The following is a 25,556-nucleotide window of genomic DNA, read 5'->3' as shown; positions in this document are numbered from 1 at the left end:
CAGCACACAGTAAAAATCAGCACCAGCTCTGCCAGTGAGCCCTGTCTTACCTCATCATTCATACTTGCTCTAACTTGTATTAGTCTCCTCAGCTGGTCACAGAAATCCCTCTCTCAAATGTGTGGCTGTGGTTTTTGGTTCTGCTAAGTTTATATGAAAATGTACATGTCCATAACTCTCTCCTTTAGAAATGTAAGGGCATTAGCAGTTAGATACCTAAACTCTTATTTCATACTGATCTAGTTAGCTCATGCCTATTGATCTGTGGTCCATAGCTTCACATTCATCCTAAAAAGCTGATTTCAATCACCTTTGCTACTGCTACTTTCTCCTTGAAGGGAAGTGAATCAAGAGGAATGGTGAGGGATGCATGGTAGTCTTTTTTCTCTTCACCTGAGGTACACTGAAAAATAAATTATAATGTAGAAAAATATTTAAAGTATATACCACAAAAAAGCACTGTTACTAACTTATTTTTTCAAATGGTGTCATTGTTGAGCAGTTTCCAAGTTGGCATCTAATATTTAGGTGTCTTAGGGAGTGCAGTGCTCTTCCAGAGCAGAAGATCATGAAAGATGGCTTTAAATTACTAATATAAATTCTTCCCATTTGCTTCAAACAAGTACGGAAAACCATGAGTTTACTGTGCTTACTCAAGCTAATGATCACATACCAAGAAGGAGTGAGGCTTCTTCTCTGCTAGAGCCACACACAGTTCTGACAGGTTGTACTTGATGTAATGGAAGTCCAGGGGCTCCGCACGTTGCAGCGGAGAACCCAGTGACAGGGTCTGGCTCACTTCATAGGATCCCTTCACTGAAAAGAAGAAATCTTTTTCTGAAAAATAAAATAAAATAAATAAAATAAAATAAAATAAAACAAAACAAAATAAAATAAAATAAAATAAAATCTTACAGAGAAGTTAGTGATCATTATCTCAGAAACAGAACATTAAATGGTCATTCAGAAGTTGTCATTTTAATTTACAAAACATTCAACAATATTTATCCGAACAAGGAACATTACAGCAAGAAAAAAAGAGAGCACTTAGGAAACAGCAGTAGCTGTTTTAAAAACTCAGACATACAGGCAAATAGGGTAAACTGTAAATTACTGAGCCAGAAATACGTATTTCTATTTTATAGCACTAATAACACTCATTATCACTCTGATCATTCCCTCTCATTTCCAAGCCCAGTTTTTATAGATAGTTAGCATAGGCACACACTATTCCTAACCATCCAAGTCTTTAATTGTGCTCTAACTGTAAGAACAAAGCTGAGAAATTACTGGCTAAAGAAATGAGAATTTTTCAGTTTACCATAAAATAAGATTTTTTGTTTCTAGTTGAAGTCTAACCTGAAGGTTCTGTCTTTGTCCGTCTATTGTCCACCAGGACTTCCAAGGAGGAAATTTCACGAGACTGTAATAGCGATGAACGATGAGAGAATTAAGTATACAAAACACACCATATCTGAGGCACTTCACTGCTACCGATCTCTGGTCACCTGGGTCCCTGGGCTCTGGAAAACTGTGTACCCTATGTTAGGCTGATAAGAGAAAGACCTTGACACTGAAGATGTGCCAAGTTTCAGCTGAAAAAAAAATGGTTGTGGACCTGTGGTCCATCCTCAGGGGCTGGGCTGGGAGGGGAAATAACCCAGGAGGGAACAGGAGTGTGCTGAGGTCTCTCCGAGGTAGACTAACAGGTCAGTTGAATCACAGGGCTGTGCTCACAGCCTTGTTTTGATAAAGTTGGACAGCCAAGTGCTATGTCCTCTAAATAGTGAGTTAGGGGCAGTTGAGAAAGCAACTTCCATATCATCCTATGGAGGTTGGGAAAACAGAATGGCTATGAGGGTGTCCCAGGAGAAGTCCCCAGAGGGAATGATGCAGAGGCAGTAAGTCAATGAAAGAGCACTTCAGGCTGTGTCAAGAAGCTTGGTATCAGCTGCTGATGGTGGACAGGTCTCTGGGTATCCTCCGTGACTATGTTCACTCTTTCCTAATACATTCTCCCACAGGGAGCAGCACAACAGGATGGCTGCCAGTGTCCAACCACCCCATGTCCCTCCCCTTCAGCCCTGCCTGCAGCGAGGTGCTGGGGCACCTGCCAGATTCATCTCTCCCATCACTAGCATGAAAACAAACATAGAAGATAAATAGTTTAAAATTACCACCAATACACCATTAGTGACAAGCTTTTCAGGAGGGACTGGACTGAAAGAGAGGGAAAAAAAATGCAGTCAGAACTAATATGACCTAAATATGTCTTTAAATGAATACCAAGGAATAACACTTCCTTAAAGGTTGCCTCATCCAACATAGTCTCAAATATGTCACCAACTTTTAATTTTGGGAGACATCTGAAATGTGTCTTCTTTATTTTTTTTATGATAATAGTAAACAGTAGTAATGAGCACAATTGCTGCAGTTCTTGTTATCCTTCTCCCTTTTCCAGCAAATAATGGGATAAATTAGTATCCAGGATGCTTCTTGGTAGATAAGGAACACAGTGTTTCAGCCAATATGGAACTAATTTGATAAACATTGTTGCAGTGATGCTGAGCATTTTAAACTGCATTATATTAACTGCTAGCATGTGTTTGACTGCTTGCTTTTGCAAAGGGTATTTCTTCAGTCCTGTATGAGTTTTACTCACATGCTCTCTGATGCAAACTCAACCTCCAGCACCTCTTGTGTCTGTAAAAGATTAATTCATTCTAAGCATTTAAACTCATTTTATTTCTCTTTAGCTATGGTTGTAAATTATTATTCTGCCTCCTGAAACAGATCTTAGAATTCAATTTCCCTCCTGCTCCAGGGTAGGCTCAGATCAGTGTTAGAGTGATTTTGGAAACTATTCTCCCTCCTTTGTTAACCATTAGTCCTCAGGCTGACTGCACTTGCCCATTTAGTGGTGAAGCAGAATAAAATAGCAATATAGACAATTCCCGGTCCTAATCCTACAATAACTGTTGGCTTAAAACTCTTTAAAGTTGTGTGTTTCTCTGAGCAACATCATCATAAGATTGATACTATTGGATAGCAGAAGGCATTCTCATTTCTTCTGGCTGGAAGGAGTCCTATAACACAGACAATACATTGACCAGTCCTCAGACAAGTTAACAGGCTCTTTGCCAATACCACTATAGAGCTGAATATCAGTACATTCAATGAAACAGCGTATCTACAGAAGTATCTAAATCAGACATCTAACCTCATGTCAACCTGCATGTGTTTAGACACATTGAAGTAATGAGATAATTACAGCAACTGGCCATCAATGGGGTTTAGTGCCTCGGCATGGATCACTGTATTATATTCACATATACACAGAGGAATTATAAGGCAGGGCATTAGTTTTTAAGTGAGTACTCCAACATCAGCACCAGAGTATGCCACAAGCACTGGCCCCAGGAAAATAAATTCTAACAGAGAAACTCTGTGCAATGGCAATTAGGGTCTTTTATCTCCAACAAAACCTGTTTGAGCAACAGAGTCAATAAAGAGGAAAAAGGACAACTCTGGTGTCAGAAAAACCCTGCTAAGAGGTTTGAGGAGCTAGTAAAAACCTTCAGGATTATGTCCAAGGTAGGGAGGCAAACCTTGACCACTTTGCTGAACAAGGTCTAGGAGGTATTTTGCAGGATATATGAAGTGCGAACCAATAGGAAACAAACCCTCCCACCTACAATTGCTTTACAATAAGCTATTTAGGAGGTAATACTGAAAAGGTGTTTCCTTCCTATGATCAAGGAAGTTTTATTCCTCACCTTTGGATTTAGCTGAAAAGTCAAGTGAACTGTTTCTCCGAGCTGGATTTTAGCAACATCAAAGAGGACAGTGAAGAGGAGGTCATCTTTAGTGACTACATTTTCATCATAGACTTTCAGCTCAAGAATGTTCTGTGAACAGAGGTACAAGATTAGGAATGTCTCTATTCTGAGACCTTTAGGAGGCACGAGATGACGTGCTCAGCATGTTAAGGAAGACAGAGAAAAGATGGGGAGAAGTGAGAGCGCATGCACAAACTTTTCATCCACACAGAGCTCAGGAAATGTATTCTGAACCTAACATGTATTTGGGTTTGCTGCTGATTTTCCCCTGCAGAGTAATTTAAATAACAAAGGCTAGTAGAATCCTTGAATCCAGAGCTCCCATATAGAAAAGCGAGTTTGATCTTTAAATTGGTTTGAGGTCACCACTTTTCCCTGAACTGCAGGAAACCATCTAGTGGTCAGGACTTCATTGCTATTCAAGGAAAAAAAAAGTCCTTGGATATAAACAGTAATGAAAATACATTAAGAAAGAGCCATATAACTACTGCATGATTGCATAATTATATCCTGTAAATCATTAAACAGATCACATGGAGGTAATTACCATGGAATCTACAGAAGTTGCTGTGTTTTTGTTAAACTGGGGACAAAATGCACAGAAAGCATCAGAACAAAGGCTTGTTTGCATTGGATTACATTTTACAGCTCTCAGACTTCCTTATTCCCACTGCACAAAGCTGCTGCACTCCCTCCTCTATTACATGCTTGTTTGGATGGACAGGAAGGGAAACACCCCCCTGTGCCTGGTTTGTAGCCACACCCAGGCTGGCTCAGAGGTGCCTCCTAGAGTTGATGGATGCTTTCTCAGTGGAGAAATAATTCACGTTCTCTCCATATATTTACCATCTCATTTTCAGGTAAATTACAGGTTCTTCTTATCTGGAAGATTTCTACTTGTCCGTCATATTTAACTGAAACTTCCTAAGAGGTTCAATGCTTATTGAAAGCACACTAATAGGCACATGGTCTCACACAACACATGCATAGAATGAGTGAGCATGTGAGCTTTGCTGCCGTAAAAGTTCAGAATAAATCACAGAAACATCCATAACTAAATTTGATAGGTGATGGAATATACAAATATACTGAAAGGAAGATGATCCAGAGTCCAAGTATTCAGGGAGATTTTGAAATCTATAATTTTTGTGAGAAACTGGTAAATGAGAGATGGTAAGCTGTAGTAACTTGAGTCTGCAGTTCTCTGTCAGAAGACAGAAAGGCTGTTGCTCTTTAAGAACATATAAATAAATGCATCACACTATGTTCATACAGAAATACATTTCTGTTTGAGGCTGACAGGATCAGCAGTGGGTTCCTGGCTACCAGACTTGCTGAGAGAAACATACCGACAAGAGGCAGAGAGAAGCAGCTACAGCAACTCATTTTACAGGTCAGCCATAAATATCCTGTAAAGGATTACAGAAAGTGATGAAGGGGATATGGTGAAAGGCAGTGGTTTGCAGTTTGCAGGAGGGCTTGCACCAAAGAGCAAATCAGATTTCCTAGCTGTGATACTGCAAAAGATTGTCCTTTTTTGGCTAAAATGGCTTATTTTCTCAGTGAATGACTCGTTTGAAATCCCCCAGTTTCTCCCAGCTAGCCAAGAGTGGAAAGCAGGGGGTGCTGGCTGGCTGCACTGCTGGGATGCTGTGTGGGAAGCAGCCTGAGCTCTGTGGGCAGTTCACCACTGGTATCTTCTCCTGACAGAGGACATGAGGGCAGCAGCACCAGGATCCAGGTGTCAAGCAGAACCAGCCCCAGCCCTTGGCAGGGCTGTGTGCTGCCAGCTCCAGGTCAGGTGGCGTTGCCCTCCTGCAGCCGGGCAGCGGGGCCCAGAGCACCAGCCCTGGAAGCCCTTCTTCGCCAACTGTGCTTTGTCAGTCATTAATCAAAAAGATGTCTTTCAGTAAACACTCCTGCTCCCAATGTGAACGAGCCCAACAAGTTTTTCTCTACCACAATGGCAGTGAATTGTATAATTTTACTGAGCTCTGCCTCCCATGATTTAGCAAGATGAATACCTTAACTACACACAAGATAGAGGAGAAGATAACCAGACCAGCAGACTGGCTCTGCTTAGAGGATAATGAGCAGAACAGTTGAGGTGTATGCAGAGAAACCTGTGAGAGCCTTAGCTTGGTCTGTTGAACCCAGACAGCAGCGAGGCAGCAGTGACAGACATGCCAGAGCACTTTGGTTGTCCCAGATCTCCTGGATACATTTTATTCAGCCTACATTGAAGCCACCGTGACCAGTGTCATGCTGCTGATGCTGCACAATGAAAATTATTTGGGCTAATGCCACGTGTCTTGTCTCCTGCTGCAAACTTACTGTAAAGTAAACATAAGGTATTTCCAAATACTACTCCATGAAGGACAAGTTCAAGCAGCTTCCTCTGGCCAAAGTATTTTTTTTCAGCTCTTACATGTGGTATTGAAGTTTTGAAAGACCTATCAGCCATGAATGATTGCAAGGAGCAGGTGTTCTGGTGCAAGAGCTGCAGATCAGTGGGTGCTTGTTCCCAGGCTGTTATTCCCAGGCTTGCCATTTGCCTCCCTGTTACACCTGCAGGGCTCAGTGAAATTGTGCCTCACTGGTATTTTGAAAGAAGTCAGATTTTTTTTACATCTGCAGTCAAAGTACAGGATGTAGGCCGCAGAACAGCAGACACATTAAAGCTGAAAGCTGTACCAAACAGGACCTAGCACCACCTAACTCTGTGGAAGGAAGCCCGAGAGCCTGTATCATGGGAAACTTCTGCAGACAAAGACAAGAAGGATCATTCACTGGAGATCCTCTGCTGTAGCAACACTTTGCACTATTCTGACAGAGTGTGTTGTTGGAGGAGTTTATTGATGGAGGAGTTTATTGATGCTCAAGAGAGCTGCTGGACTAGCTTGCCAGTTTGGCAGCTAGCAGAAGTGCTTTTGTCCTACTCTGCTGCCAGCCCTAGGAAACGAAAGGTGCAAGTTGTAAAGCGGGGTTTGATTGCCCCAGGTATGAAGTAAACTTCCCTTTGTGGATTCCTGGACTCTGATGTTGATGTTGTCTTTTGGAGAGAGTAGCAAATCTTCTTAAGCTCTAGCGTTTGTCATCGTGATACAAGCTCTGCTGATCTTTTGCAAACTTTAACTTTTTTGTTGTTGTTGTTGAGTTATAAGGGGTTTTTTTTGTTTGGTTTGTTTTGTTTTCAAGTAGTTTCAAAGAAATAGTAAAAACATACAGCACTGTGATGCTTCCACTACTTAGTTCATACATGTCTTTTATGCTCTTCAATTTATTCTGAAATTCTCACCTTTACTCTTGAAAAGCAGGGATTAAGGAAAGAAAAAAAAAAAAAAAGCAGCGATTTAAAAAAAAAAAAGAAAGATGAAAAAAGTGAAAAGCAAAAGAACATTACATGAAGAGTTGTGAAATATCTTGACTATCTTTTATGATACTCCACGTCCCGTTACCCACATCCTTGTAGTCCCTTACACAGATTTGTTTTTATGGTACCTTACATACCAGTTCCACAATGAGATCTCTGGCCCAAAAGAAAAACACATGTACTCTTCATCTTACTTTTACTTGGCTCTGGATCCTGAAGCAAAATGTTTCATTCCATATTGGATCTTTGCAGTTCTTGACGGTTTTGGTCCGCACAGTCTCAGGGGAAGCAGTAGGCAAGGACAGGCTTACGTAGCAATCAGCTTGACTAACTGTATTTGAAAATATGTGTTGTAAATAACAAGTTACTGATATGTAAAAAACAAATTATCTTAGAGCATATCCTTAAAGCACCATGTAGACAGCAGACTGCAAAAAAGAGTTATTGTTTCTATTACTTTTCTTACAGGTTCTTATTCAATAGCACTCGCTACTATGTGTTCCCTCTTGTAGGTGGGAGCTCTGATCATTGATGGAGATTCAAAAAGCTACTGCAATAAAGACAACTGCTAAGAAAAAAATGTGCAGAGCCAGTTTTATTTAACAAAAACTGTTACTGGTATGTTGCCCGTTTGTTGCAAATCAGCAGATTTCTGTGATGGAGAAGAAAAGGTTTTACATTTGAAGATAACCTTTTTAAAGAGCAAAATACTTGTTTAATACTTTGACCATTTAGACAAGTGGCTAACCTCGTCCTTTGCTCTTGAGACAGGAACAGAAGAGCCAAAGAGTATCTGGGTATGAAGGATCTTCCCCCTCTGGTCTGCTGCCTTCACATTGCTGCAGCCCAGTCTGTGTAGTGAGCTGACTGCCTCACTCAACATGTGGTCACATTCCTCCACCATCAACAAATATGCAAAAATAGCAATGCACTTTTATCTTACTGATTTAAACTATGAGCCCTGATAGTGAAGAAACTTCTCATTTATGAGAAAAGTGTTAATGTAACATAGGGTTGCTCAGTTAGCTTCAAATATGGCATAAAATCTTCATAATATATGTGGGCTGCTTTAGGGTGGGCAACTACAGCTGTCTTACAAGCTCTAAGAACTTGTTTTGTAATCACAGTAACAGGTCGGATTTGGGTGTAATAACAGGCAGTTTGGTACTGTGGAATACATGCTGAGAGGCAGGATGACCAGGTGGGTAACCTGCTGGAAAAAGGCTCATGACATGTTGGCTCCAGTCCCAGCTCTGCTCCAGGCTGCTAAGTCACTCTGGGCAATTGCTTCCATTTGAATGTATCTTGGTTCTCTATCTGCATTTCCCCATCAATAAAACAATGATAATGATCCTTTCCTCTTTTGTAATCTGTTTTGACATCCCATGATTACAAACATTATACAAAAAATAACTACTGTTATTAATACTTCCACATGATCCACGAGAAGAGTGCCTTACCAGTAATTATGTGACTCTTTCTCTAGCAGTCTCTTGGTTCTTATTCCACACTTTCTTTAAACTTGTGGAGTAACCCATGTGGCAATGAAGAGGCATTGCTCAAAGCAATTTATGCAATCAGGTTATGTATGATTTATCTTTTAAGTCTTCTGAAACTGACTGAACATTAAACATCCTCCAGTTTTTCAGCATAGATTTGATAGTTTCTCCCTTATTGTCCACAGCAGACAAGAAATGTCTTAAACATCACAAATGCAAATGTCTATAATTCTTGTAAGTCATATTAGGATATTTTTAGACTTATTACTGCATTTTTTAAATACAGAATATGTGAGATGTACCTGTAGATAACAATTTCTTGGTAACAGGAGTTATAAAATATTTTCTTTCACTCTCTCCCCCACAATATTTTCTACAATTCTTCCATTGATTTTTAATATTCGACAAAGATGATATTAACTTCATAGTTACTTCCTCAGATGCTGCCAGAGAAGCAAGCAAGAGTCAGGGTATCTGTTTCTTCAGCAACTGTATCTGCCAGATACAGACTACTGATATGTGTGTTTTAGAGAATTTGTTCATTTATGGTGTGGGATATCTCTTTGTTGTACATACTAGCTATGGTTCTGGATTTAGAAAACAGGTATTTGATATTTTCAGAGTATTGAAGAAGCTCTGTACTTGTGGTTTATAATCTTGTATCTAGATAGAGCTCTGGTGGGATCTCTGTTCAGTCTTTCATCCTCTCTGAACACAATAGACTATAGCCAACTTGAGAAGTCAGTCCAGTCTTTAGCAAGGCTGTTCACCCATAATAAGCACAAAACCAAAGTTCAACAACCTGATGAGCCACATGTAACACCAGTTCAGTTAGCAACCAGCAAGGTGTAAGTCTCAACATAGCCCAGAACAGGAATGCAAATAGAACAGAGTATAATAGAAAGGACTTTTAAGATCATGTAGTCCAACCATAAACCTAGTACTGCCAAGTCCACCACACTAAAACATGTCCCTAAGCACCACATCTACGCATCTTCTAGACACTTCCAGGGATGGTGACTCAACCACTTCCCTGGGCAGCCTGTTCCAATGCTTGGTAAGTGAAGAATTATTTTCTAATATCCAATCTAAACCTCCGTTGGCACAACTTGAGGCCAATAGATGCAGATAGAGACAAAGATATTTCAGTCTGAAAACGAGCAATCACAGCCAGGCCACTGCATGAAGCACAACAAATTATGCCCCAGAATTACAATGTTGCAGAACTTATCTGGAAACTTATATATACAATACAAATTTAGATAAATCTTGAACCAGATCCCAAATACACAGTTGTAAACACAGGTGCAGGTGGTGAGATTTATCGCTGACACCTCTTTGCATACACTCCTAGCCCTGGACAGGAGCATGTGGGTGGTCAGTGCCCTCCACATTCTAGTTCTCTTCCGCTCTATTCCTCCCTCCACCATAAGAGGCTTTAACTTTTACTAGCTATTAAAATTTAACATGTCCAGATTGAAAGTGATTGACTTAGCCTAGCATAGAAGAAGGAGCTGAAAGAATTGTGTTTGCTAATTCAACAACAAAGACTATCAAATAGTATGGTAATAGACAGTTCTGTAATGTCCAAATGATCGATATAAAGAAAGCAATGATCAATGGTTCTGTGTGGCCAGAGAGAAATAAACAAAGATGAATAGTAGGAAAACTGTTACAGCTCTAAGAGAGTGAGCTCCAGCGAGAGGGATTTTATATATTCTCTAGGTAACTCATTTCAGAGGGTACCGGTACCCAGATATGTATCAAAGAGTGACAGACAAGGTAAACTTGATCCTGCTTCTGGAGAAGAGGACCAGTCCAGGTGAACCTACAAGGTGTCATATGGAATTGCTGCCACGTGATGCCCATGTTCCTGCTGGAAAGCAATAAACAGAATAATCATGTCACATCAATTACATTGCATGGAAACCAACTAACCGGTCTCCCTGCCAGTCTTGACTGTCAGGGAAGGAAGTGGTGGGACATCCTGACACTGTACACCAGCCCAAGAGATCAATTCCCAGATATCTGGGCGCTGCCTCCAAAACAATTGCAAACCTCCTTCTTTGACATGTATGTAGTAAGGCTGTAAGTTCATTGCAAAAGTTGCCACCTTTCCTTTCCAAATACATACAGGCTCCAAGTCACAAGGCCCAAATTGATATCTAGAGCCTCTGTGTACCATCCCAGCATAATCATCAAAAGAAAACAATACAAAAAGCAACACAATATAGTGCAGAGATGCTCACAGACAGCTGTGCTACAACTTCTCCTATCTACCCCAATTCTTCTCTGAAGCAACAGGGGATAAATTATCTTACCTAAATGACATTTTGGGTACATGCAGCTGTTCTTGGAAGATTTGTACACGCTAACAGAGGCACCTATGTCATTAGATCACCCTATATATGCTCTCTTTAGATGAAGTGGAACTAGAAATCGTGTATCCACAGGTACACCTGTTTTTCAACTTTTCATAAACACTGCCCCTCTTTCACTGTTCCCACTCTCAGAGTGTCAGTCAGTGGAAACCAAAAAGACATATTTTTGGCCAAGAGGTATTATTAAGAAGTCAGACTTCCTTTGTTCCACCTCAGACCCTCCTGTGAGGATACATGGTGCAACCCCACATGTATCACTGGAAAATATTTTTTAGGCTTTTCTTTCATTTCCACTTGAAAATAAATTAGTCAAAAAACAGGTGTTGGCCAGACCTTGACACTGTTGATGCAGACACCGTGGGTAGTTAGAACTTCTGAGCATGTGAAGAAACCATTATCAGAGGGAAACATCATGGAAACAGACTAGGAAACAGGCTGCAAGCAGTACACAGGAGTGCCTTGGATTTCGAAGAAAGCAGGAGTGGGAACAAAATCAGTACTAGAAGCAGCTGAACCAACAGATTAACACTCACAAATTTTCTTTCTTTGGCAAGTATTCTCAAGAATGTTATTCACCCAGTAAGTGAATAGAAACAAAAATGTTTTAAACATGTTGCTAGAACTAATATAGTTTTTGGCTTAAACATCATTATTTTGACTCAGAAATGCCTCTGAAATGCTTTATAAAAATGTCTATTTATGGTACTTTTTGTTGCTCTCTCCTCCAGTGCGATTTTTCTCAACAAGCAGGAGCAATATAACATGGGACATGTAATCTTGTGCAGGAACTGAGGCTAAACTGCAGCACTGACAGTGCACTGCAGTAGTAATTCCAATTTGAATTTTTTTGATTGAGATTCAGAGTTTTGAAATCAAAACTTTTCTACTAAATAAACAAACTTAATGGCAGGGACTCTTCCTCCAGATGTCTTTTCTTTCAAGTAAAATTTAGTACTGAATGGGAAGCTACCAAAAGGCTGTAGCTCAGTATGATAGCGAGGACAAGGTCAGCTGACTAGCATGAGATGTTCTTCCTTTCCTGGATTTGGAGTGCCTGAAAACCAGAAAGCATTTGCCAGTATGAGTGAAGTTAAAAATATCCCAAAGTCTCACTTACAGGAAACACCTAGCATTGATAATCCATAGGAGATTTCTGTAGATTATGTACACAGAAATTAGATAGCTGTAGAGGTTCTTTGCTTTTTCTGTTGTGGGGATGGAAGAGTTATGTAAAGGAAACAGCATGGAAATAGTAAGACACATTATTATAACTAAGTGACAAAAATAGGGTAGGGTCATCTCATTTCCTCACATGATGGCCTGCAGCAGCCAATATGAAGGTAAGGACATCTATGTTGATGAGTTAATTTGGTAAGAAAAATTCCATAACATATAGGAATAACTCAGTGGAAGCAAGAGTGTTTACACTAAATGGGTGTTCATGTGCCTGCAAATTCAGCCCAAAATCTCTAAATGTCAGTCACCATTTTGTGAACTGAATTTTAGACCTACAGGGCATAGCATACAGGTGAAGATTATGGTTTGATTGTTTTGGTTTATCTGCTAAGGAAGGAGCTCATTCAGCTTGGATTAAAAGCTTACATTGCAGCAATGGTTCATCCTGACATGAATACTGTGACAAATGAGTTGCCAACATGCACTTGGCTTCTGAGAGCCAAGTCTTCACATTTTATATGTCTTTTCTACAAAGACATCATCATCAGCTTCTTTCACATAAAAGTAAGCCACAGATAAACACACAGCCTCCAGACTCTCTTTTATCACAAGACTACAGCTAATCCTGTTTTCACAGTGAAATTAAACAAGCTCTTATGCTGGCTGGAGTCCTACAGGTCTCCCAACTGATCTAGCAGTCTACAGCAACTTTCCTGCAAGTAAGAATGATGAAAGCAATAAGAATAGTTATGTATATGATTTACAAGGAACACTGATATCCAAGACCCCTTTTATCTTGTTTTCATTCTGGAACTGAAACAGAACCCTTTTAAAAGGAGTAGTCAAGATTGGTCCTGAACAAACACGAAAAGGTTAATACCTTTTCCAGGCACACATCCAAGAAGACTGCCAGGTGAATAGCAGAATACAATGTAAGCAAGCACCAGCACCACCATTTGTGAGTGAATCTAAGTTTTAACCTTCACTGGCCACTACTGCAGCACTACTTTACTGGCTCCTGCTGAGAGTACAGTCATACAAAGTGCCTAGGACAGAAGCCATGGTCTCACATGGACACTCACAGCCATGTTACATCTAGCCTCTTCTACTTTATATTGGCCTCCCACATAATAACAAATCACATCTGGGTTCTTGGTCCTTATCTACAAGGTAATCAATGTCCTTTGTTCAGCAAAAAAGTTGCCTGAAGCTCTTCTCTGAAGACCATCAGTGATAAAGGTCCTCAAGCTCCGTGGATCTTGCCTGTGGGTAAGGCTTTCCCTGGCACTGCTCTGAGTTTTCAGAATAAACTTCCATGAGGTCCAAGACATAGCACAGGCCTTATCACATTGTGCCTTTAGTGTACAGCTCATATCAGCAGCACACTTCATCCCATCTAGATGCATGTGAAAGAAAGCACAGATGCATAAAACAAAACAGGTTTCTGCTCAGAGAGTACGGGAAAGAATGAATCACTGATTACAGGTATCAGTCACACTGCTTAATGCATAACTGGATGCAAAGCAGATACAGCTGTTTTGATGAAACCAGAACAGCCAGGATAGAATTAGAACAGATCCTGCAGGGTCATTAACAGCACATAAGAAAATCTACTGGAATCAATGAACAAAAATGCACTTAAATGTATTTTTCACAATAAAATACCAAAGATGAGAAGTTGTAACTTCTCCTCATCAAAGGAATACCTTGAAAATCCTGAAGCAAGTCCCGCAATAAGTAAATGTCTGTATCAATATTCATATTGTTTATAAACTTCTTTGAACATCCCACAAAACCATTAATAGTCCTATAAACACAGATCTGCTGGTATTCAATTTGTGGTTAATGGTCAGTGTCAAGCAAAGTAGATTTTGGTCTTTAACTCAATAAATCTTTGTTAGAAGGATATAGAGTAAAATATGGTGCTTATCAAGGATGATCAAAAACGCCAAGGTACAATAACTTTTAAGAAGATGTGGGAGATTGTATGCATGGAAAAAGGCAATACTCAGCATAGTTTTGTAAGTGGTGAGAAGGTGTTATATAGGTCAGCCCAAAGAAATCTGTAAATAAAGAAAGCCTATTCGGAAATCAAACCATATACTTCATCATCATTATCTGTTGACAACTGCTGTAGTTGCTTAATTATGTTTGAAAGAAATTGCAGGCTAGTCTTGTGCTGTGATATTTTCCAGCACAGCACCTCATGAAATGTCTCAGCTCTTGCAGAAACATCCATCCAGGTCTGCTGGAACTTTCCAAGTACGAACTAGAAAGTGATGTCCTCAGCAGAGTCTGCCACTACCTTTTAACTCTGCAAGCCAAATGGCAGAGGAGTGAAGGTTCATGAATTGCTGCATGGATCTCTGTCCTCTGAAAGCATCATGTGGTTGTACATTGCTGCCAATGTCATCTACTCATTCCAGCCTCTCTTCTCCACCCAAGCTTCTCCCTTGTTCATTGCCATTGCCTCCAGCCTTTTCAAACCTGTTTTAAAACAGGTTTTGACATTTTAAAAAAAGAGTTATAAAACACTTTATAACCTGGTTCAACCACTTGTTAAGTAGAAGCCTCCTCTACACAAGAAAATAATGAAGTCTACTAGGAACACGAAGTACCATCACAAAAGGCTTTCAAGATCATCCCTGTTCAGTGAAGGACTACAGCTGCAATACCACCTGTGTGGTACAGTATTAGAGCATGGTAGCTGCTCTCACCTTTGCCTTTGAGACAGAGATGAGCCTAACATTTACCTAAGATTGTTCACTGCTTTTACCAGTCCTTCAGCCAGTAATCATTTCTTCCTCTTAATGCCTCTGTGGGGCATCTAATGCCCTTGCTGGCTTCCTTTCTTTAGACATGAGGAACTAGGGTTTTAAGGAAACTCATCTTCTCCAAGGTTATACCAAGAGTTTGGAGGAAGTCATGGGGCAACATTACATCTAATACCTTTAACCACCAGAACAGCTTTCTCTTCTTGCACACAGTATACAGAAGCCAGCGCAGTTGCAAGGAGATGCATGTGTACCTACATATAAACCATTGACACCTAAGCAGTAGAGTTGTAATAATTTCCACAGCTGTAAGGAGGTGCCCTGACCAAGATCCCTAAAGAATTAACGCATTAATGAACTCCTGCATTATACATAGCATTGTCCTTGTTAGTGGCAACTTATGACACTATGAAGGCACAGCACAGGCTTTTCATCTCCACACTTCTTACTATGTATACAATACAATAGCATACAATATACACTATGGTCTGTACAATACACTCCATCACAAATTTTCTGCCAACAAGACATTAAAGACTTGAGAAAAAGCTCAAAATGATCTCTTAGACTAGAGAAAAAGAATGGGTGATCTGAGTAAAACTACATCTTTACATGTATTTAGATGGTAGCAATGAACTGAGGAAGAGTGGGAGAAGAGCTGGGTAACATAAGCAAATAAAACCAAACAGATGATAAAATGGAAAGGAGCAGAGATTGTTAGCAGCTGCACCTGTGAAGCTGATTCACATCATATTCATTGAGTTTGGCCATTAATTTGTTACTCACATTATTAACTGTGGTTATGACTCTGTTATTATAAACATCATTCAGGACCAGGGCTCCATTTTGACAGATATCTTAGTAATTATGCAATTAGCTTTTGATCTTGATCTAACCAGCTTACAATTACAGTAAGAAAGCCCTGCTTCAGGATATGACATCACAGGGAGGAGCTTCTGTTGATTAACAACCACTTTTATATCTGTTTGTTTCATTTTCTCAACCAGTGAGGAAACCCTTGTTTACAGGCCTTGTTGTAACTCGGCAGGTATCCACATAGCTGCTTCTCTGTCCTTACATAGATTCCTATGGCCAAGCATTTGTCCTGGGCTGCTTTTAGGGTTTCTCAAAAGTCAGTAACCACATCCATCTTGACAGGGAAGTGATTCCACCCTAAAAGCAAACATGCCATTGGCACTGGCCAGTGCAGGCAGCTGCCTGCTGGCACTGCCCCTGCTGCCTGCCTGCTCCCCTTTGCTGCTGCCCCCTCACATCACTGCTGCAGGCGGTGGAAGAGAAGTATACACAGTTCGTTGTGTGCATATCTTCAGCCAGTCCTTTCTGCACACCATATTTTCCCTTGGAGAACACGGCAATGAAAGGGAATTCATTATTACAAAGATGTTACACAGGATTGAGGTGATATAAGGAAAAAAATTATCAATGCCATTTTCCAACTCTTAAAATCAATGGCAAGTGTAGTGTTGAGAGTTTGCTATTAAAATTACAAAGCAGCAAGGCCCACATTTAACAGTCTAGTCAAACTTGAAGATGAGTCTAAGGTCTTTATCTGATGAGAATGCTGCTTGAGATTAGCTTGTCAAATTAAAAAAAAAAAAAAAAAAAAGTAGCTGCAGGCCATTCCAGGAAAAGGTTTCTGGAGCCTTGGAATTTGCTAAATACAAAGTAGGGTGAGCCGCTATTTTTAAAGACTTTTTTTTGTTTGTTACCTAAGGGAATACTTCTGTGAGATACACATATGTAAAAAATCTTACTTTATATTTTACTCATAGTCCATGAAACAAACAGATTTCTCTCCTATAAGTGCCAGTTTGCGGCATGGAAGATATTTCTTTTCCCTCCTGGAAGACTGGTGAACTCTGCCACCTAGAAAAGGGCTGCTCTAAACCAGATTTGCCAGATGTGTGAGGTGGCTTGTGTCCAGCTGTGACTGCAGTGGCAGCCTCTGAGAATCAGACTCCGACTCCAGCAAAGCACTGATGACTCTTTGTGAGTCTTTGCAGTTTGAATTATTTCTGTGCCATCTTTCAGCTCTCGGTCCCTCATCTCTGTCTCTCTTAACTTTAAGTTGTATGGAAGTAGTGATTAAAACAAATAACTGTGAATTGGAAACATAACTGATCCTTCTCCTAAAATATATCTCGAGCTAAATATATTCCAAATATTTACAAATACTTGAATAAATACACAAATTACATGACAAATACATTCCCACAAAAATATTCTTTAAAAAAAATAATTTTTGAGCAAAGACTCATTTTAGGCAAGTAAATATCTACAGAAATACAGATATGTGGGTCTAATTAGTTATCTTTGTTTTCCTCTTAAATCATGGTTGGTACATTCAAGCAACTCTATTCGTGTGCAATTAAATGCATAGATTAGGATTCCTCAGTTTGCTTTCAAAGTCTCCACTTGTGTCACTGCCCATAAATACACTTCAGCCTGAACCACTCTGAATTTGGTATAGACTACAAAATGAACATTGCTGTACATGCCAATACCTCTCTCTTCCATGGCAGAGCCTTTTAATGGGTGCTTTTGGATCTCTTTCTCTGAGGACTTCTCTCATTGTTTAGCTGCTAAAAGCTTTGTGCACAACATTTTTGTCAAGAATAGAAGGGCCACCATGTAAATCTTCCTACTACACTCTCATGCTGTTTTTCTAATCCAATTAATGCTTTTTTAACAGAGTCTCATGTCTCATGATGTGTATCACACCACCTGGCATGGATCCACTAACAAAATTAATTGCTCTGAGAGAGCATAGAGGTAGAGTGCAGGCAAAGACTGGCTCTCTGCTGTGCCACAGGCAACTTGCTACTGTTTCTCAGGGGGAAATAAATCATGGTGCTCTGTTGCACAATGAGGAAAGGCAACTGGAATAGAGAATTGAAGAGACTGCTCCTCTCAGATCCTGGCACCTCGCACTGTTTCTTTTGGCTGTTGTCAGCAAAGACCTTCCTCCACATCTGGCTTTGCAAACAAATCCCCAGTGATATAGCTTCATACCTGCAATCAGGCAGTCAAACTTCTGCTCAAAATGAAGATAAAGGATAAAGATTAATAAAAGATAAAGAACAAAGATAAATAACTATGGATTTCTGGAAGTTCTTTGCTCCTTAAGAACATAAAGGCTGAACTTTCCAATCCTTGTAAAATGCTGAGAAAGAAATTAACATCCTTGATTTTAATGCCGAAGACAGATTATCAGGTAATCAATTCTGTAGGTGGTTATCTTGATGCAATTGGCTTTCAGGGCAATGTAGGAATTCCCTTTGGCTGGTATTATTTATGCAAGAGAATAGTTCAGGCAAGGTTAAAAAGACAGAGAGGGAACCGAACCATCCTTTTGTTCTTCTCTGGAAATGTGTTGTTTTCAAGAAAAGGCAATATTCCTGTGTGAGGCTCAACAGTAGAAAAGCAAAAATTTAATAGTAATCTCTACAGAGGCAAATACTCTTGCTGAGTTCACTTGGTCTCACTTAATATTAAAAGGCACATACATATTCAGTTCCTTTCCATTGCATTCCTGCCTCATTCTTTCTCTCTGAAGCAGATATTGGAGCTGACCGTCAGCTCTCTTTCTCATACCTAAGTAACCACTGAGATTCTCTCTCTTTCCTTTCTTTCTTTCCAGTTCCACCCATTCTACCAAATCCCCAGAAACATTTCAATAGTCCTGGTTTCGCCTTGTAATGCTGATATTTCAAATACATTTCCGTAAACACTTGACAGAAAAAAAAAAAAAATAAGAAGAAGTTGTTGAACAAATAAAAATTCAGAGGTGCCTGTATTTCTACTGTCTGCAAAAACCAAACAGGTACAGAAGATGATACTAAAGCTCCACGTTACCCCACAGGCTCTGGCAGCCACTTGACATCAGTGCTGGTGTTTTTGTAAAGAAGCAGAGGTGCTGCCTGCATCATAGCACAGCAAAAACTGCAAATGAGAATTAACAACTAAGGTTGTTCATCAAAACTGGCTCTGAAGCTTGTCAGCTGTTAAGATATTTTACAGGATACCACAGTAGACCTTTGATATTTCTACTAATAGTAACATTCTGTAAACTGGAAGACATTGTTTATACTAAAGTGCATTCTAAGAACAGTCCAAATTCAAATATGCATAAATATTTGAAACCACGGTGATGCGTTGTTCACAGATACAAGTTACAATGTTTGTTCATACTCTGTTTTCAGAACTGAACTACAGAACCTCAAGGAAAGATATGGATACTCACGCAGATCTGCCTTTCTCAGGTTTCTCATTCTTAAGATTTTTACAGAGAGTGAGTAGCATGGGCATTCTTCACTCTGCAGGAAAATGACAAAGTTATTACCTGCATAAATCTTAACTTGTTTATGCTTCATAAAACATGCCCTCCCGTAAATGCATGTTGCAATTTTCAAAGCCATGTAGCAAAATTTGAAGATTAACTACTTACACTGCTTTGGAAATTAAAACCATGTCTATAAATAGTTTAAACAAAAAAAAAGAGGTAGAAAAAGATAAAATAGTCCTCTGTCTATGTAGGCTATTGACGGGAGAAATAGCAGTAGAGTACATAGCACGATAAAATGGTTTTAAATAAAACTAGTGCTTACATTTTGTGACAGAATATTTTAATTTAAAATAAATCTTCATCAATAATTAAGCTGGAAAAATAAGCTAGCAGAAATGAGTGGGCATGAGAAACCCCTCTGTTAAACATCTGTAGGGAAAAAAAATCAGTTCTCTTGAACAACTGAACTTTCACATGGAAAACAGATAATTTTATTTAGTAAAATTTCCAGCTTCCCTTTTAAAACCTTTATCAGGAACTGCTTCCAGAAATGGTGGATAATAAATACATGAAAGACTGTGAGTTGTTCAGCTATTGTGATCAGGAAGAAAAGAATGGGGGATACAAAAAAAAAACATTAGGAAACAGAAACAATTCATGGTAAAACACATCTTCATGATGCTGTAGTTTTCAATGTCTTAGTTATGTTCAAGAGAATCACGACCCCGAAGGAAAATGAAACTGTTTGGGTCAACGCCACCGCACAAATGCAGCAGAATCTCCACAAAAGAAAACAACTTAGGAGAAGATGTTAACAAAATTTCTCCACCCAAAGCAGATGATGGATATCTGCAAAAAGGACCATCAGCTGAAAAGTCAAGCACAGAAGAAAAGACAAATAACTAGACAACTCAAACAAATTATTAATTATTGCAGATTTTGTTACCTGAAAGTTTTGCTATTGCTTCACTGGAAGTCATTACCTAACCCCTCTCCACTCTCTGCTAGCAGAATGACTCCATTAAATCCTTCAGAGGGATTTTGTCACTTCCTTTCTTTTTCCACTTAGGAACTGAGCCAGCTAAGAAGTTGGATGCAAACTCCCCTATCACTCTTGAATTACGATAAGCTGACCTTAGTTTGTATTTTATGTCTCACTCCAAAACAGAAGGGCATGTTTTAATGTCTTCCATCTGGATTCCAGTTCTCATTGGAAAAAGTGTCGTGCTTCCCCAACACCGAGAAACCTCTGCTTTTATTCATGAGGCTGCTTCGGTGGTTAAGGGCAGGGGGATGAGGAGAGAGGACAGTCCCATTCCTTGCTTTGTACACAAAGCTTCTGCACAAAGACCAGCGCCAGGCTCTGTACTTTACTCTCCCTCTTTTCATACAGATGAACCTGTAGATCCTGTGTTTCTTTAACCAGTTTGGTTAGACATTCACACTTTCTATTTCTTAAATCATGGGGATCCCACATTTGAGGTCTCCAAGCATCAATGCACACTTAGGCTAACACACACCCATATTAGAGAGAGAAACTCTACAATCTCCATTTTACAGCAGGGGAAGCAGGGCACAGGATGATTTAATAACTTACTTATAGTCAGACAACAGATTAAATTCAGACCTGAGGAGAGGGCAGAGGATGTGACTCTCTGAAGCCCAACAGACAGTTTTAGGGCTTTCCCTGTCTGGTTATGTTCCAGAAGAAAAAAAAAATTAGTCTCAGAGATTATGGTCAAAGGCAGGTCACACAAATGTAAAACTAGGACCATCTTTGTGTCCATGATTAATGACTGTTTTTAGTCAGTGTCTTTCCTGCGTACACCGCTGCCAGGCAGCTCATAGCACAGCTACGTGGGCACAGCTTGTGACAATATTCATTGCTGGCAGATGCTGGGCTGTAGAAGAGCCCAATTTACATAATACTTTTATCAAACCACACATTCAGCCCAAATCCACAGCAAGCTCCTTTGAGGCACCTCAAACTGCTTCTCAGCCTCCACGTGGGTCACTCACTGCAGCTGAACTTCCCTCCACCACCAAAAGGGCTTCCACAAGGCAGCCAATATCAGCAACACTATCAGTCAGGATGACATAAATAAGTAAATACGTACATGAATTTGGACTAACAATTCCCAAGTCCTCTTCTAGGCACCAGAATCCCAGTCACAAACCCACCTCAGGTCATCTTCAGCTTCTGGTGAATTCAGTCTTACCTCATGAGCACTCCAGTATGATCCCATCGTGCTCCCCACTGCACACAAGTCTGATACGCCTGTCACTTCAGCATTAGAGGCAACAGCTGGCAGTGACTCACAGAGTACCTCTGCAGACTTTAAGGAGGCACTTGCTGAGGAGCAAGTGGCTTATCCATGCCCCACCTTCCTCACTGCCTGAAAGAGAAGGTATGAGGAGAGAAGGGTAGGGATATTTGATAGAAAAACACCAGAGGTGTGTGTTGAGAGAAGGCTGTACACACCAAGGTGCCAAGCGTTATTAGCTATACAAGATAAGGGAGTGATAACACACAGCACTTTTGCATGGATACCTATGACCTGGCAGACTAAGCAATGCACAAGTCAGAGAAGATAATAGCAGCCACCTATAGACTGGAGGGAAAAAAAGCTCTACAACACCCAAATCAACAACCAAAATTATTGTGGACAAAATAACTTCAAAAGGCCTTATATTTCAACAAAATTTTATTTATTTTCCTTTTCTTGGTGGTAGGAGAGGTTGAGTTGCTTGCTGGTAGATGGTTCCCCACTTCCATTCGTATACTTGTCTGGTGGATATACGTTTTCCTGCTTTCAGAACCCTCACAAAACCACAAAACATCTAAGTAAACCAAGACAAAAATAAAAAAGTCTCCTCCGAATTAGGATGTACGTTGATTCATCTTAAATTCTAACATCTAGATGTTTTAAACACAATTCAATGTTATCAAATTATGATATAAAAATGACACACACCTTTTCCATATTCTGGAAGAAAATTGCAGCAGCAGATATGCAGGTGCATGCCTCTCACACAGGTCTAGCTGCTAATATGCCCAAATGACTAATATGAAATGACCACTTGATAACTTCAGGAGGTGACACTGTACATTCACAGTACTCCAGAGGGTGGTGGAGCAGTGGAACAGGCTCCCCAGGGAGGCAGTCAGTCCCAAGCCTGACAGTATTTGAGAAAGGACTGGACAATGCCCTCAGACACATGGTGTAAACTGTGGAGTTGTCATATGCAAGGACAGGAGTTGAACTCAATGATCCTTCTGGGTCCCTTCCAACTCAGGACATTCTATGATTCTACTCATGACCTGATTTCCCCTTCTACACACACACACATGAGGAAAGTACACAATAAAGAGGGTCAGTTCTGGACTTGGAACTTTTCACTGAGTGAAAATTACTTTTGTCATCAACGATTTTAGGATTAGGAATCTACCCTCAATACTCTTCTGATTGAAGATGTGAGGTGACACAAGATAACCTTCCCATTAACATTGTATCTGGTAAAAAAAAAGACCCTGAGTCAGGCAAACAACCTTAGCTATTTGGCCCAAAACTGAGAAAACTTTTCTGAAAGTGGCTAAATTTGGACAGTTTTGTTAACTTCTGGAGAGGCCTAACTAATGTTTCCTGATCCATTCTCCTGGGAAAGTCTGACTTGGGCTGAAGGGCTGTGGTAACACCGAGACTACTGAAGATGATGTCTGCCTACCAGGAAAGAAAAAACAAAAAAAATAAAAAAATACTCATCAAAACACAACTCTAACTAAACAACATTAAGGAGTGTCTAGTTGAGGTAGAGAAAGACTAGAAAATGACTGGCTTCCCTGAAAACAGCTGAGAAACAGCTGCTTCTTGATTGACTCCAGGAAAGAAAAAGGGTGGACTGATCTCCAGGCCTTTATCACCTTGTGTACCCAAGGGGAACTCTTACTGGAATTTCCTCCACAATACTTCATGCCAGTGTCTGACAAACTTCTGGTTTGGTTCAGATTATCTGAGATCTTAGGATGCATCACAAATTCTGACAAGGGACATGCAGAACATGGAGCAGGCTGCAGGACGGCTCCTCAGAGAACTGTTGCCCTTGTTTCATGAATACATGTTTTCTGACCGGTCTGAGGCTGGTAAAAACAGAAAAGAGCAGATGCTCACCACTTGCTATCAAAAAGTCCACAGCTGAAATCAAGCTGAGTATCTAATCCTGACCAAAATAATCTCCAAATAGGGCCAACACCTGAAGAGTGAGACTGAACCAGAATACCTCAGGGAGCCTGCAGACTTTCCAAAGCTGATGCAATACCTAGATCTTTGCAATAACAGGAGGACTCTAACAAACATGATGACATCCTCCTTGGCAGACACTAGGGATTCAGTCACGATGCCCATTTTGACAGTTCAGGTGCCTTATTTTGAGGTTATCAGTGGCTTCTCAGATTAAAGAGTGGACAGAATTTTAGAAGATAAGGTTGAAATTGTCTGTGTACCTTGTTGGGAAATTTGTGGAGAGAAAAGAGACTTCTATAGCTCTTGCCTGCCCCTTTTAGGCCAGGCTACACAGTGGTGAGAGACACCTGTTAGTCTCATCCTGGCTGGGCCTTTACAACCTCTCAGCTGCCAGCACTGGCCTTTCTTTCATAATGCTTCTGTGGGACCATGACCGAAGACATTAAAAAGCAACTTCTTAACCAGCTCTAGTTCTGGAAAAGACCATCTGTATTTCTCCAGCAACTCACCTCTGAGGAAGAATTCACACTAGAAACAGAAGCTACATGTCTCTATCTGCTGGACCTTTCTCACCCTTCAGTGTATTTGAGTAGATTCTCTTCTTGAAACACCTGGGGTTTTGGTTTGGGGTTTGTTTTAATCCAAACAGTAAATATTTTTTCATAACATCTGAGAAACTATCCAAAGGATTTACTTATGAAATGTCTCATTAGCTGAAGATGAAGAAATGTAAGATATTTATTCTGCTATATATCCATGTTCAGGTATGCAATGATGGTTGTTCAACATCCATGCTTTGGCAGACCAGACTCTTGCTTCTTGGGAATGATATGTGATTTTTTCCTGTTTTACAAACTAGTCTCCTGTACAGTTTGAAGAGAAGTGCTGCTTTTTGTTAATGGGTTGCTCATCAGGTCCTTTATCAGATCTGTGTACACACCATTTAAAGCATTCCCAGGATGGGCATTTCTTCTTCTGTTCTTTGGCAACCGCACTGGTGTTTGAGAGCTGTTGTATTTTTGTGCTATGTGTGTATAAACAAGCTTTCCACCCTCACCCACTTCACTTCAATGTACTTGTCAAATAACCAGATAGACTGTGGCAATCATATAATTTTTATTTGTACTGGCATACCTAGCAGCTGCATTTTACACTTTATGGTTGCTTAACAACTGTGATGCAGAAGATTGGTATCTTACTCCATTTCTCCAGTGTGATTCTGTGTATGCAATTACCATCCAACATGCAGTCCACCCCCCCACATGCTGTTTCAATAATATTTCAGTTCACTACATTGAACAAGCTCCAGATGAAGCTGAAGCAAAATTGCGTTTTAGGGAGGCAACTGCAGCACATGCATGTAATCAGGGACAGAACACAGTTGATTGTGAGAGGAAATGGCCATGGTGCTTCAAAACAAATTCTTAAGTTTGATTTAATATATAAGAACAGATGTCATCAAAGACCTAAAACACCACCATCCATGCATCTGTCATCCAACACAAATTTGAAAAATTAAACATTCTTCATAAGATATATATATTTCATGACAGTTCACAAAAAAAAAAGCACCTGGAAAACCAAATGCTGAAAAGGCAGAACACCATTTAATTAAAGTTATCAAAATCAAATAAAATGATTAAAATTGATACTGCATGGTTACCACCTTCTGTGTGTGAAGAGGTCCAATGAAATGCCAGATTATTTTGCAGGTGAAAAAATACTAGCAACTAGTCACCAAGACAATCATAGGTTGCAGAGAAAGAGATAAAACTATTTCCCTGTCACACACAGTTGAGTCTTTACCTCTTGAGCATCACAGTGAGATGGTGTTAACAACATAGACTGCTATGTTTGATATGAAAACTCCTGATCAAAAAGCAGCTACTACTGCTTGGTAAACCAAACCATGCGGCTTTGAAACAAATACTTCAAGTTTTCATTTTTTAAGAAAGTTACTTATTTAG

The 25,556-nt window shown here is 40.0% G+C and overlaps 1 protein-coding gene across 1 annotated transcript in view; it reads right to left on the bottom strand.

The window, feature by feature from the left end:
* Positions 1-21,594, bottom strand: part of LOC308040738 (cytosolic phospholipase A2 epsilon-like) — a gene marked incomplete at both ends in the record, with an annotated part of 32,974 nt that extends 11,380 nt beyond the window's left edge. Inside the window, 9 exons of the mRNA XM_080345028.1 lie at positions 311-403; positions 674-837; positions 1,360-1,423; positions 2,178-2,220; positions 2,663-2,703; positions 3,777-3,908; positions 7,407-7,543; positions 19,307-19,379; positions 21,568-21,594. Of these exons, the coding sequence (XP_080201154.1) occupies positions 311-403; positions 674-837; positions 1,360-1,423; positions 2,178-2,220; positions 2,663-2,703; positions 3,777-3,908; positions 7,407-7,543; positions 19,307-19,379; positions 21,568-21,594 (774 nt within the window). The remainder of the gene's footprint in view (positions 1-310; positions 404-673; positions 838-1,359; positions 1,424-2,177; positions 2,221-2,662; positions 2,704-3,776; positions 3,909-7,406; positions 7,544-19,306; positions 19,380-21,567) is intronic.
* Between the last annotated feature and the right edge of the window lie 3,962 nt (positions 21,595-25,556).

Source organism: Nesoenas mayeri (assembly GCF_963082525.1).
Source record: "Nesoenas mayeri genome assembly, chromosome: 5".
NCBI classification, from domain to species: domain Eukaryota; kingdom Metazoa; phylum Chordata; class Aves; order Columbiformes; family Columbidae; genus Nesoenas; species Nesoenas mayeri.
The sequence above is the reverse complement of the archived record's forward strand: the minus strand, read 5'-3'. Positions and strand labels throughout refer to the sequence as shown.